Source organism: Electrophorus electricus, chromosome 2 (genome assembly GCF_041902795.1).
Source record: "Electrophorus electricus isolate QZ-2024a chromosome 2, ASM4190279v1, whole genome shotgun sequence".
NCBI lineage: Eukaryota > Metazoa > Chordata > Actinopteri > Gymnotiformes > Gymnotidae > Electrophorus > Electrophorus electricus.
Window position 1 is genome coordinate 23255436 of NC_137498.1, and position 13560 is coordinate 23268995.

Here is a 13560-nt window from a genome sequence, read left to right on the forward strand (position 1 = left end):
CATCAAATATGACTAATACAATTAGGCTTTCATTTTTCCAGGTAATGTTACGTTGTGAATAATATCTAATATATGACGATGTAACTAAATACTGTAATACTATACTTAAGCAGAGTTTGCGGATCACTTGGTAAGGTTTGGCACTGTTGGTTCCTACTTCTGATCTCTGTAACAGTTACGCGTAAGACAGGAGATGACCAATCAGAACCTTCCCAGGCAGTAAGGCTAGCGCGAACACAGAGAGGCGGGGCATCACGCCAGCCGCTCACGATTTTTATTGCTTCCCCGGCGCTGAGCCCACGGACAACGTATCCAATCAAAACCTTCAGATGATCTGACGAGTAGTGTTGCTCACACAGATGGGAGGGAGACTTGCTCCATATAGTGGCGATACGATGCTAGAATGGATACAAAGCTCATGTTTGAAAAATAGTCTACCTTTTTTAACCAACCAGCATAAACTGACCTCGGCACTTTCATTGAATATACCAAGTACACACTAGAAAATGGATGTCCTGAAGTCTTTAGGACATCCAGAAGAAATATACAATCTGTTTAAATTCAAAATGGGAGGCTGTCACACCGTTATGCCCAAATTGGATTATGTAAGTAAAGCCTTTCTATTAACTTTTAGAAACATTAACCTCAAACACAAGCTATATTCTAACGATACATGCTCGACACAATATCTTAGCTACATCGTCTTGTAGCTATGACCACATCGCAGGCTAGTGTATTACCTCTGCTTTCTTCAAAACGCAATTAGACTAGGCTACCTGATGTGCAGTTACCCGCGCATCTTTTAAATCTTTTGTGAACTGCCGGCGCAGGGACTGACATGTAGGCCATTCATCTGTTTTGTATTATTCAAAGTTAGCAAATATGGCATTTATGATGTTATACTTAAATAACTGGTGAAACGGATTAACCGTTAGTGAAAATACTATTAGCATATGTAACATAAATTGTCTTAACTTTCACCTGTTTTAATAATTACTCTATTACAGCACTTAGGGAAGTATCGACTAAATAACTCGACTTTCTTTATACCCTAGCCAATTATGAGTTTTGTAGGATCACGTGGGGGCAGGTTCTCTTGGTGTGTTTGACATATAATCCCATGTTATCTATATTGAAAAGACATATTTGGTAACCTGTGATGTAGGACAGAGATTTTTTACTTTACAAAGTCCTTCATCATTAAATTTGATTGGTTGCTACCCATCAGCAACTTCCTTATCATCTCCACATAAATAATGACCTCTACATGAAATGAACAGGACATATTTACACTTCAGTCTGACCAACTTATCCTGATTTTTAAGAATTGCACCAATAACGTAGTAAAACCTCTGGTATAAAACATACGCCTTTCGTGAGATTTCAGCGAATTTGTTGTTTGTTTGTGTGACTTGTGCAGGGAGGGAGCGAGACACAAATGCAAGTTTGGAATGTCTTTATTCTCCATTAGCAAAAGGAAACAAAAGAGCAGAGCGGTGAGCTTGCTAAAAACAGAAAGGAAACAGCGCTGCAGTAGATCTCGAGGCAGCACTCGGGACGTCTTTTCTAGAGGCACGATCCAGGAACAATGCACAACACCGTACGAGCGTCCCTAAATAGGCAGATACAAAAAGGCAAACAAGGGACAGGTGAAGGTCATCAATAATCAAGGGATTAGGACCTGGGAATGTGCACTGCGTGTGTGGAGTGGGGGAGTGCAGTGGGCGTGTTCCTCGGGGTGGGTACCTGGCGCACCGCGAGGTTTTTTTGCTTGTTTTTTGTTTTTGCAAGAGTCCCCAGCTAATTTATGAAATATAAGAGTTATGACGACTTATAATTAAATTGCTAGATGCCCAAATTCTGTCACGTTGGTTTTCTCTGAGAATGAAAATTTACCACAAAGGTTTTGTTCTTACCCAAGTACATCTCAGACGTCAGATATATTTATATACATTTAAAGTATTAGCCAGTATCTCGTTCTAGGTATTTAGTTAAGATAGACTATATCCATAAGGTTTTATGGATATTTTTGTAATGCATTTAATATTACGCCTAAAACTGCATTCGATTCCGATAACCCTTAAAATGTTCAAAAGAGTTATATGGGTAAATTAATTAAATGAAAGTAAAATGGCTAGACTGCATTATTCACCGCATGGGGTTTTCTCTGTACAGGATACTAGAGTACCAGTCTGACTGTGCGACAACAAACAAACGTGTTTTGGTTAGCCTACTTAAAAAGTGGGCGGAGGAATCAAACACGTAATATAAGTCTCCTTTGGCACTGATCGTCAAAATGTGAGGACGCAAACGAACAGAGTTCGATCTCAAGTTACAGCTGTTTAAATATCAGTGGCTGTTCTGCGCACTACCCCTTGTACCCCTCCTTCTAGTAACAACACCGCGCAGCAACATATTTCTACTTCCCCAATTTCTATGGATCCATACCAATATCTGTAGTCGACGACCCGCAGGGTAATGCATATGGCAGGAGTTTGTTGCAAGAGCGCTACGCCCTTCTCCGTGTTCAAGCGCACGCTCTCCGTGCGAAACTCGACTTCTGCCCCGCGCCCTGCACGAGCCATGGGCAGAAAGGGCATTCAGGAAGGCTGGTTAGTCGCTCGTTCGAACCAGTTCAGGTCCGTTGGGCCTCATCGATGTCCCGCGTGTTTCTTCTTTTCTTGCCAGGAATCCATGAGCGAGAGTTTACGCACGTGCTACGCTTTCCTGAACCAAACGAGCAGAAGTTTCGCGGCGGTTATTCAGGCGCTGGACGGGGAGCTGCGGTAAGACTGCGAGTGCTTCCCCTTACAGACATACCATGCTTTCCGAGAAGGCGTGTCCCAGCTGTAAACAAGTCGGGGGGGAAACGGGTTGCCTGTTGTGAGTCTCTGCACGGTTAATTGTGATATTTAGGCTGACAGAGGTGACACTGAAATGATTTGTGCTATTGTAATATCATACTAAGGTTGTATTGAGTTTGCCACCGGCTACAATTTGAAAGAGAAAAGTGCTTGAGCGTGGTGTTTCGGTCATGCACGAGCATGCGTCCACCCACTAAACATCGTTTCCTTGCTTCAGACAAGCCGCTTAGGTCGATTCAGTTGCTAAAACCACCATTCTAAAATAAAACTGAAAGTAAGCAAAGGTTTTATTAAGCTAAGTGTTTTATTTATTCTATGGATCAGGAGCTGTTTTGTAGTGCGAACCGTAAAAAAGTATTTGGAAGAAATCGTCAACATGCTATATAGCAGTATTTATGTACGATATATGCACATAGTCATGTAACGAAGGTAATTAATTATTGTAGGTAGCTGTTAATGGTATGTTAATGGTTGTGCTTTTACCACTAATACTCTAGTGCTTCCACACTTCTCTGTGTAGCAATTTAATTTCTCTCTCTCTCTCTTTTCTTATTTTGTTTTTCCTCTTTTAGTCATGCCGTTTGTATATTCTACCTGGTTCTGCGGGCGCTGGACACGGTTGAGGATGACATGACAATTCCTCTGGTGAAGAAGGTTCCACTACTGCATGAATTCCACACCTTCCTCTACCAGCCTGACTGGTGCTTCACAGAGAGCAAGGAAAAAGACAGACAAGTGCTTGAGGACTTCCCCACGGTAATGCATGAACGCAGTTCAGTGGTTAAGGTACTTTACTTGTAATCGGAAGGTTGCTGGTTCAAGCCCCACCTCTGCGACTGTTGGGCCCCTATGCAAGGCTCTCAACTGCTCAAATTATAATTGAAGTTGCTTTGGATAAAAGTGTCAGCTAAATGCTGTAAATGTATCTTAGCAGGGCACTGAAAGACACAGTCTTGTTTTCTCTAGTTCTGTTTAAACTGGTAACTAATTTTCTTTGCAGATTTCAGTGGAATTCAGGAACCTCGGTCAGGAATACCGTGATGTGATTTCAGACATTTGCCATCGGATGGGAGTTGGAATGGCAGAGTTCCTTGAGAAGAAAGTTGGCTCAATGCAGGAGTGGGATAAGGTAAATTTGAGCTTGTTAACACTGCATGTTTACTTTAGGGCAGTGCACATTAAGGGTGTTCAGTCAGGCACAGCAAAGCAAATGTAGACGAAGACAGCATTTCATAGCAATGGATTTGAGGCCTGAAAGTTACTTTGTTCAGAGGTGGAATTATTAATCTGTGTAGAGTCCACTCTTGGGCCTAATGCCATTTCACCCCCTGCACCTAGAATTTAGCTCTACCCCTCCATTAATTATTGTATGATCTTTAGTTTAATGTCATTTAAAAGTATTATGGTAATTTTCTTTGTAACAAGAAAAACAATCACTAGTGGTATGCCAGTGTTTTGGTACCTAGCTAACATTACATTCTTATTGCTGTATTTGTGCATGACATTCCTGAATTTTGTCACATTCCTCCCACCCTTTGAATGTCCGTGACACCCAAAATTTAACTAAAGCCCAGCAGCAAGGGTGCTGAATTTTCAACTTCTCTAATATCAAAAGAGACTGGCTTTTTTTAATTTGGTGACCGATTGATACGGAAAATTGTTGTGAATGACAGCAGCAGACAACCGCAAAAGGATAACTATAGCCCACGCTATCGCTCTTGATCAACAAATCTTAGGGCAACATGACACTTTTGGAAAGAGCCAGAAAAAGTCATCAAATCTGTTTGCGTAAAAGCCTTCTCATGACCACTGATGACGTATTGGGCTCTTGAAGGGTCGTCCCATTTCGTAGGGGAAGATTTCAACCACTACCCTATGTACCTCCAAATCAAGGTGTAGGCATAAAAATGAAATGGGACTGGGCATTAGATTGCCTTCAGAATGAGGGTTCCAGTAGAATAGAATAAGTGAAATACTCTTCAGAGTTTCTAATAGAAATGATGTGGCTGACCCCACAGTACTGTCATTATGTGGCTGGACTGGTGGGCATGGGTTTGTCCCGGCTCTTCTCCGCATCCCAACTGGAGGACCCCGAGGTGGGCCGTGACACGGAGCTGGCCAACTCCATGGGCCTGTTCCTCCAGAAGACCAACATCATCCGCGATTACCTGGAGGACCAGCAGGATGGGAGGGCCTTCTGGCCAGAGGAGGTCTGCTCAGTTATCATGAACCTTACGTATATATGTAACTTGAGGATTGCGATTATATGATGTCATTTCATATTTGCTTTTCTGATAATTCAAAAACACGTATACCATTGTGATATTATATTCAGTTGTACTCTAGACCAGTGTGTTTTAAATAATAATTAATCATATATCTGTAACAGTGTGCCAATTCTGTCAGCATACAGCCCAACCCTACCGGTGGGCTTTGCGTTAGGGCAAAGAGGTGTCAGGCTCTAGTGCTACTCATTCACTGATCTTTCCCTCTTCTAACACTCCTGGTTCATCTAGTGAAAGGCTCGATATTTAGCCAATGACATGAATCGTGTGTATGGTTAGATCTGCCCAGAACCCCCTTCTATGCAGCCCACATGGAAAAGAGTAGGGTTGTGACAACAGAGGAGAACAAATTTTCTAGTAAACAGCTTTGGTTGATTTTGGCAACTGCCATCATTGATCTGTAAAGGAAGCACCAGCTTTACCAAGCAAATTAGCTTGGTTACAAAAGATTTTGCCAAAATGGGCTATTTAAGGGTAAGCGTCATCAAATATGTTTTAGAGGTGTAGGTAAAGTTATCAGTGGCTGGCAAAGAGTGTGATTTAAGCTAAGGGCTAGTGCAAAGCAGGCCAACATTTCAGATATGGAGAGACTGGCACTGGCCTAGTGTAAAATGCAATATTTAATTCACTTGGATTGCTCCTTACACAAATAAATGGGTACTTACAACAGAGTTGCCTTTATGGTTCAGAGTAGTACTAACTGAGTAGTTACTGATGTCTAAATATCCCAGTGTCACTCAGTGTTTGTGTATGTGTGTATACACCAGGCATGGAGTCAGTTTGCTTCTCATCTAGAAGACTTCTCCCAGCCACAGCACTTGAGCTCAGCTCTTGCCTGCCTGAACCTGCTGGTGACTGATGCCCTCCGCCACGTCCCTGACGTCATCACCTACCTGTCCCGACTCCGCAACCAGAGTGTCTTCAGCTTCTGCGCCATCCCACAAGTGAGCACTGCCTGGCACCTGTGCCAACATCCACCTCAGATGTGTCTCCCCATGGGTAGCATCAGGGTTTAAAGTTACAGACTCGTATCAAAGTCCAAAGATGATTACAGAAACCATCCCTTTCCCCTTTGGTTAACCAGTAACCCTGAGAACATGAGTTTGGGAGAATTGAATTGCCATTGGAAAAGGCACTGTTCTTTGGTAAAGCTCTGCTTCACCTCTGGGACATAATCATTGGAAATCATTTTGGTCATACTGGCAGGTTATCAAAAATAACCAAAAATAAAAATAAGTCCTTGACAGCAAAACTAAATATCGACATACACAGGAAGAGTAAGTCAGTTGGGTCTGTTGATTGTCCATCAGTTCACTCTGTTGGGTCCGTCATTGCTGTGATTTCTCCAAATTCTGACTGATGTCATATCCATAAAGGCAGTGTTTACTTTGCATTCTCACCCTATAACTGTGATTTGTGCATACATTAAAGACTGAAAGACTCCTCCACTCTTACCTTAGAGAAATGGTGTCGCACAATATTGTCATTCTTTCTGTGCAGCTTGGCATGGCATACAGAATCTCATTGTACATGTACAATGACAATAAAGCTATTCATATTTGTATTATCCTTAATCAGTGTCCTTATTAACAAGATGTTATTGATAAATAAAGCAATAAGAGCTGTGCATGGAGATCAGATTAAACAGTGCAATATCAAACAAAATAATTTCAATAAGATGTGGAATACCTTCTAAGACCCAACAAGATCAGTAAATGCAAGTAAGAATGTACAAATGTAAGAAATATTTCTTTCTTACCAGGTGATGGCGATAGCAACTCTCTCTGCCTGCTACAACAACCCACAAGTGTTTGAGGGTGTGGTGAAAATCAGGAAGGGGCAGGCAGTTACACTGATGATGGAGGCCACCAACATGCAAGCTGTACAGGGCATCATCATCCAGTACAGCCAAGAGGTGGGCTGTGCTTATGGCGAACTGTTGGCGTATCTCAAACCTTAACAGCAATGTTAATGAATTGGTACCCTACTGCCATTCATCCAAATGAATTATGTTTGTGTGTTAGGTTAAAAAGATCCAATATTAGTAATACTTTAAATCTTTGTAATTTGTAAGGATTACAGAGGAATGCCCCTTTAAGAAAAAACCTTATATGAAATTGACTGGCTGTACATCAAGAAGACATGAAATTGGATTTGTAGTGCATTGACTAAACTGTTTATAGATTAATGGGATTACTGTTTTTGAAAAGGGAACCTTTCTTTGCTTCCAGAACAGAATTCTGATACACTAGAATAGTAAAGCTGTGCTGAGCACAAGGGCAGCCACTATGTAAATATGCATTTGGACAGATGCAGAGAGTTTACGCTAAAGATCTACTTTGACTTCAGATTTTGTTATTATAAGCAACTGGCTGTTTTGTATTCCCATTCATGATTAACCAGATTATCAACAGGTCATATGAGGCTGACTTCTGCTTTGATAATCTGAAGCCATCTTAATCCCATCCCATCACCTCCCTCAGATTCGGCAGAAGGTCTCGCCGTCTGATCCGTCGCGGGACAAGACGCTGCACATCTTGGGCCTGATTCAGGAGAAGGCGCTCTCCAAGGTGGTGTTGACCACCCGTGCTCACCACCTCTCCCCCATCTACTTATCAGCTGCTGTGCTGTTGGCTGCCCTCAGTTGGCAGTACCTAAATGCCACCCAGCCGGCAGGCAATGCCGACATGCAGGGCAGCTGACCTAGCCCTCCATCCTGGCCCCTTTAACTTGGCCCCAAGCAGGGTGTGGAGACACATAGAACACCCCCACTCCCCTGCCCTCCTGACCTGTTCCTGTGGGATGACCAGTCAACACTTTTTACCATCATACACTGCTGGCCATGTTTTAAAACCATTCTTGTTCTTTACTGAAAGTGGCAATTTTCTCTTTGGATCTCCACTGTTTGCATGGAGCGCAAGTTCTCCCTATAGTGTAGTCTTCTATATAAGAAGCATATATACCAGGAAAAAGATTGTGTTCTTGTTTAAAAAGTAATCATAGGTTTCCTTTTTAAATGTCAAAGTTCAGTAGTTGTGAACCATAAAATGGTTCCCTCATGTAAGCAGGGTAGGGCATGCATGAAGCACCTTCGTATGGCCATTATGGAAGTTGAAAAAAGGGGCATAGGTAAACTGTCAGACATTGACGTTAAAGCTTTGTGCCATATTCTAACCCTAGTTTAAAGCAGATTCCTAGATGGCATATTGGGCTCTGGTTGTAGGCAGTGTACTTTTACACAGTGCAGTTTGACCCATATAGAGTGGGCAAAGGTGGATGTGTAGCCACTACAAGCAAAGGACATTCACTTATATTAGATATTATATGTCTTACTGCAGGGCTTGATTATGTAGAAAGCCACATGAATTACACAACCAAAGGTGAAATAAAATTAACATTGCTATGTAATGTGGGACATTTGTGTATATACAGGAAGAATAAAATAAAAGTAAAATCTGTGTCGGTGATTTATTTGGCAGAGTAGTCTGACTGTGGACTGTTTTTTGGTTGGAGTTTTTTTTGTTTTTGTTTTTTTTTTTGCAATTGATGGAACAAACATGCTGTGTAAATATGGCAATTACTGAGTTTATAGCACATAAATCTGAGTGCTATAACAGCATTCAATGTTAAGAAAGCTGACATCATTTGCTGCTGGCTTTCTGAAAAATATTTCCTTCTTTTTTTTTTACTTTTGTCACCAAAGTGGGATTATAAGACAATGTAACATTTAAAATATAGACTTTGCTACTGTTTTTGTGACCCAAAAAAACATGGCATGACTGCCAGATGTGGTTTGGTCTTGTGATCATTTATAGTGATACAAAAGGTCTCACTACAGTCAGGTTTCCCTTTCATAAAATATAAAGGCTAAAAACTAAATATTGGTGCTGACCTTCCTCTGTAGCAGAATGTCATAACATGTCACTGTCAGTTCAAGATCAGTCATGTTTTGTCTCAAATTAGTCTTGGGTTTTGTCTGGGAGTGAGACAGGAAGTCAAGCTTGCAACAGGTAAATCTGTGCAGTGCACTCTCCATGCCAAACCATAAGAGCACAAAGACTGCATCGCTTTCATTTCACTCTTCTCTCTGCAATGCAGTTCCACCTGCCTTGATGTTGGTTGGGAAGTCTAAGTCCGGTGCCCCTCGTGTTAGTCTTGTGATGAATTTATAGGTTCACCTGACTTTTTCAGATAACCATATGATAATGAATAGGGGGTTTTAAAGTGCAACTATCTATAATTTCTCTCATTATGTGAACAAAAAGTAACGCTCAGGTAAGTAATGCCTTTAACATGTAAGACAGTTGAAAAGATCAGTTACAGTGAACTTAGCATCAAGAAAGCTTATGCCAAAAATGGTTATTGTTTAAAATGACTATGAAGCATATATTTTGGCTTAGTCGGAAACAACAGGACCTAAAAAATGGGAAATGAGTGTCCGCTTTGCATTAAAATCCAAAAGATATGTATTCTCTCATTGTTCAATGATATTATACACTTCCAAAAGTGCACCTTTTTTATTTTTTGAAGTTATTTGTATGTAAATACCTTATGCAAATCTGTGCTTAATATAAAGAGCTGAAAATGTACATGGGTTCTGGCCAGTGACGTGTGGCGTTTCTGTTGTCCTTAGGATGTCCTGCTTCATCTTCGCCCACCTTCTGACCCTCCTGGCTGTCTCCCAGGCCTGGCCACAAGCCTCCCCACTGTCCCAGGACATGGTCAACATCATCAACAAGGCCAATTCCACATGGACGGTAAAATCAACTTGCATTGTTTTGGAAGCATAGCTTCAGTGCTGTGGGTTGGAGGGCGGCTGGTTACTGGTTTGTTCTAGAACTAAGACAGTAAAAATCTCATTTCATCCGCTGTGATCATAGCATAGAGTAGTCCAGTTTGGCCTGATGCTCTGAAAACCATATATATCTATACTCAATGAAGATGTCACATAACACTGGCAAGCGCACCTGTTGAGCATAACTGTTCTCTATTCCTCTTACTCATTTTTAGCGCTTTCATTTTCTTTGTTCTGTCTAGGCCAAGCTAAAATTTGAAAATGTGGAATACACATACATCAAGTCACTCTGCGGAACCATACTGAAGGGACCCAAACTTCCTGACATGTGAGTGACGGATATATTTACCAGTTGGTAGTAACTCTGATAAGAGTACTAAAGATAAATTAATTTATGGATTTATATTATGAATCTCTCATCTTGGCAGGGTGAGATTTGAAGAATTCAGCTTGCCAGATAGTTTCGACTCCAGAGATCAGTGGCCTAACTGCCACACTATCAGTCAGATCCGTGACCAGGGCTCCTGTGGGTCGTGCTGGGTAAGCCATGTCCTGTGAGGTGCAGCCTGTACCCCTGCTTACAAATGCTACCCTCAAAAGAATGGTTTTCTACGTATGTATGTGAATGCATCTGTGTGTGTAATTATAGGCCTTTGGTGCCGTCGAGGCTATGTCGGACCGATTCTGTATCCAAAGCAGTGGCAAGGTCTCCTTGGAGGTCTCCGCAGAGGACCTGCTCTCATGCTGTGATGAGTGTGGGATGGGGTGTGTACTCCACTGACTGAGCTTTTAAAAACCACTCCATACTTGACATGTAGTACGATGCACTGCATAGAACTTGTGATGTTTAAAACCAGTGTTATGAATGGCACCTTCCTCATCTTCCTGTGAGAGGGAAGCTCTAATATTTTTAATCTGGCAGGATGTAATCTTGTTTCATTTCACTGAATGTTTCTGGATCAGTTGTTATGGAGGTTTCCCAGCTGCAGCATGGGACTTCTGGACAAAAAATGGCCTTGTGACAGGAGGACTCTATAACTCTAATGTTGGTGAGTTTTGAGGCTTTCATCTGATAATGTCCTCAAATACTCTGTTCACTCCTTTGATCTTTCGCCCTGCCCCCAACACACACACACACACACACAAGCATGCACACACACAGAGAAAAGAACAGTCAGAGTACTCTAAATTCAGCTGTTGACATTTTTGGTGGAAACAACATTTTTAGATTAAAAATGTGAAAGTGAAACCAGTCAGCACAAATAACCCTTATCTTAAATCATAAGTGACTATCACATAGATGTCAAAGCTGAAACAGCATTTTTCTTCCCTCCATGCAGTTACTTCCTGATTGTCTGTGTGTTGTAGGCTGCAGACCCTACACAATTGCTCCATGTGAGCACCATGTCAATGGCACCCGGCCCCCATGTTCAGGTGAAGAGGACACCCCGGACTGTGTGAAACAGTGCACTGAGGGCTACTCTCCCTCCTATGCTGAAGACAGACACTTTGGTATGAATTCTTGCTCAAAATGGTTGGACATAGTTGTTAATGTACATGAGACCATTTATAAACTGTGAATGAAAGAGATGCAGTTAAAAATTCATCATTGAAAAATTAATAATTAGAAAACATTTGGTATCTATTTACTACATAGAAACATTTTAACTGTATGCACAGTTGCCAAAGTTACTCTCATTTCCAGTTTAAATATTATGTATGTGTATTCCAGCTGCCCCTCCCCACATATAACAACATTATGCAAGGCAACTCTGTCTCCTCCCGCAGGCCAGCGCTCATATAGCATTCCCTCTGACCCCCAGCAGATCATGGCTGAGATATACAAAAATGGCCCAGTTGAAGCAGCCTTCTCCGTCTATGAGGACTTCCTACTTTACAAGACAGGTCTCTCTGATGACCTCACTAATGTTACTCATATGTTTTGGGTCTGGAGGCAACATTTTTTAAAAAGATGTAGTGTTTTGATAACGTTTTCCCAAACAGCAGCACGGTGGCTCCATGCTGAACTCTCTTCAAGGGCGAGTTATCTCAGTATTCATTTCATCTTCCTTCCAAGGCGTGTACCAGCATGTGACAGGTGGATTCCTGGGTGGACATGCCATCAAGATCCTTGGCTGGGGAGAGGAGAATGGCACCCCCTATTGGTTGGCTGCTAACTCCTGGAACACTGACTGGGGAGACAACGGTAAGAAAGGAACATGGTCAGCATCGCATTGCACTGGCAGGCTCCGATTTCATATTCCAATCTCTGTGTGTATTTTTGTTATTTCATTTTTTCCTCTTTTTGTAAATTATCCATTAGGAAAGATACAGTATAAGCTTCAAACTCCCTGTCTTCGAACATGGAAATATTTTTCTCTTGCGCAGGGTACTTTAAGATCCTGAGAGGAAAGAATCACTGTGGCATTGAGGGTGAAATGGTTGCTGGCCTTCCCAAACTATAAGAGGAAACTACTGGTGGACCTGGACAATATGCTCCCTGCAAAAACCTGCTCTCCTGCTCCTTCTGCCACATACAAATGATCTTGATCAAAACGTTAGACAAATCTGAACAATTTAACTGTACAACAGGTTAGACCTAACTGTACCCCACTCCTAAGTTACTTTACAAGGATTGTTGTATTTTTTAAGTTCTTTCCTAAGATTCCAGTTGTTCAATTTATATGATATTAGAAAATACAGTATTCAGTATGATACAACCTTTTTACAGGAAATAAGATCCTTTAAATTACCTTTAAATCTAGATTATGTTAATGAAGTGTACATATTCACTTTGAACAAGTGTCTAGTTACATGATGCTTGTCAGTTAAAAAAATAAATATATAAAACACAAGCATGATATGTATTTCAGAAGCTGATTTATTTGACCCCAGTGCGTTCAGAAATACTCCCATAGACATCAGTGAAAGTATACACTTTATCAGTTATTCTTATTAGTTAGACACTCAGTCAATTGTACGTGCAAACATGCATATTTTTCACTGAGGTTTATCAGGGTTTATCACTTGTAGAGATCCTAATTATATTATGTTATAAACTACCAGTGTGACAAGCTAGCTGGGTGCTGCATGTTAATCACAATTGCAGAAACAAACAAACAAAAAATATTTATTTATTTATAATAATAAATAAATAAATAAATTGTACAATCTGCAATGTCATACCCCAGCTAAAATACTGCTACTGCTTCTATTCGTGTGCAAAACTACTAGTGAATCCGGAGGCTTAAAATGGGAAGGGCAATGATCTGTATCCACACCTGCGGTTGAAGTACAATACAAGACTTATGGAGTGTAAGCTTTTCTATTCACTCAGCGTTAGATCTGGCTAATCTTTATAACTTCATGCTACCCTTCTCCATTTGTATATAAACAGTTGCACTATAAAATGTTACATTTTATGCTTAAGATTTGTAGTCGAAATGTCATGTCATTTCGTTATCAAGACTCAATTCTCGGGCCGCGGCGGTGAGATCGCCGAATCCTAACCCTAGACATATAATGCATATGTAACTACTAATATAACAGCTCCGGTAACAGTATTTTAAAGTTTATTTTTGTAAGTTATAATGAAATTATTATTATTATAATAAGC

General features: G+C 41.0%; 2 protein-coding genes and 1 long non-coding RNA gene across 5 annotated transcripts; 2 read left to right on the plus strand and 1 right to left on the minus strand.

Moving 5' to 3' along the window:
* Positions 1–382: 382 nt before the first annotated feature.
* fdft1 (farnesyl-diphosphate farnesyltransferase 1) lies at positions 383–8607 on the plus strand. 2 transcript variants are annotated; one of them, XM_027001417.3, is made up of 8 exons: positions 383–605; positions 2689–2786; positions 3437–3620; positions 3865–3993; positions 4883–5074; positions 5917–6093; positions 6912–7064; positions 7633–8607. In XM_027001417.3, the coding sequence occupies exons 1-8, from the start codon at positions 507–509 to the stop codon at positions 7849–7851; spliced, it is 1251 nt and encodes a 416-aa protein (XP_026857218.1). In that variant the 5' UTR covers positions 383–506; the 3' UTR covers positions 7852–8607. The 2 variants fall into 2 exon arrangements, with proteins under 2 accessions (XP_026857218.1, XP_026857211.2); XM_027001410.3 differs by lacking the exon at positions 383–605 and having other exon boundaries at positions 2479–2786.
* LOC118241933 (uncharacterized) lies at positions 1442–2589 on the minus strand. Its single transcript, XR_004776425.2, has 2 exons — positions 2449–2589; positions 1442–1612 (listed from the first exon to the last, which is right to left on the minus strand). It is a non-coding gene; the product is annotated as an uncharacterized LOC118241933 (long non-coding RNA).
* Positions 8608–9276: 669 nt separating the features above from the next.
* ctsbb (cathepsin Bb) lies at positions 9277–12790 on the plus strand. Of its 2 annotated transcripts, XM_027001086.3 has the most exons (10): positions 9277–9424; positions 9783–9906; positions 10187–10272; positions 10373–10484; positions 10594–10709; positions 10908–10993; positions 11313–11456; positions 11733–11849; positions 12022–12150; positions 12333–12790. In XM_027001086.3, exons 2-10 carry the CDS (start codon positions 9784–9786, stop codon positions 12407–12409), a joined length of 990 nt encoding a protein of 329 aa, XP_026856887.1. In that variant the 5' UTR covers positions 9277–9424; position 9783; the 3' UTR covers positions 12410–12790. The 2 variants fall into 2 exon arrangements, with proteins under 2 accessions (XP_026856887.1, XP_081552075.1); XM_081695949.1 differs by lacking the exon at positions 12333–12790 and having other exon boundaries at positions 11733–12121.
* The last annotated feature ends 770 nt before the right edge of the window (positions 12791–13560 follow it).

Bases quoted from the DNA above. Each gene is read 5' to 3' on its own strand.
- fdft1 (XM_027001410.3), top strand. From the start codon at position 2,479: ATGCATATGGCAGGAGTTTGTTGCAAGAGCGCTACGCCCTTCTCCGTG. The intron at 3,621-3,864 runs GTAATGCATGAA...TTTTCTTTGCAG, and splicing joins TGCTTGAGGACTTCCCCACG to ATTTCAGTGGAATTCAGGAA. The intron at 7,065-7,632 runs GTGGGCTGTGCT...CACCTCCCTCAG, and splicing joins TCATCCAGTACAGCCAAGAG to ATTCGGCAGAAGGTCTCGCC.
- ctsbb (XM_081695949.1), top strand. From the start codon at position 9,784: ATGTCCTGCTTCATCTTCGCCCACCTTCTGACCCTCCTGGCTGTCTCC. The intron at 9,907-10,186 runs GTAAAATCAACT...TGTTCTGTCTAG, and splicing joins AGGCCAATTCCACATGGACG to GCCAAGCTAAAATTTGAAAA. The intron at 10,273-10,372 runs GTGAGTGACGGA...TCATCTTGGCAG, and splicing joins GGACCCAAACTTCCTGACAT to GGTGAGATTTGAAGAATTCA.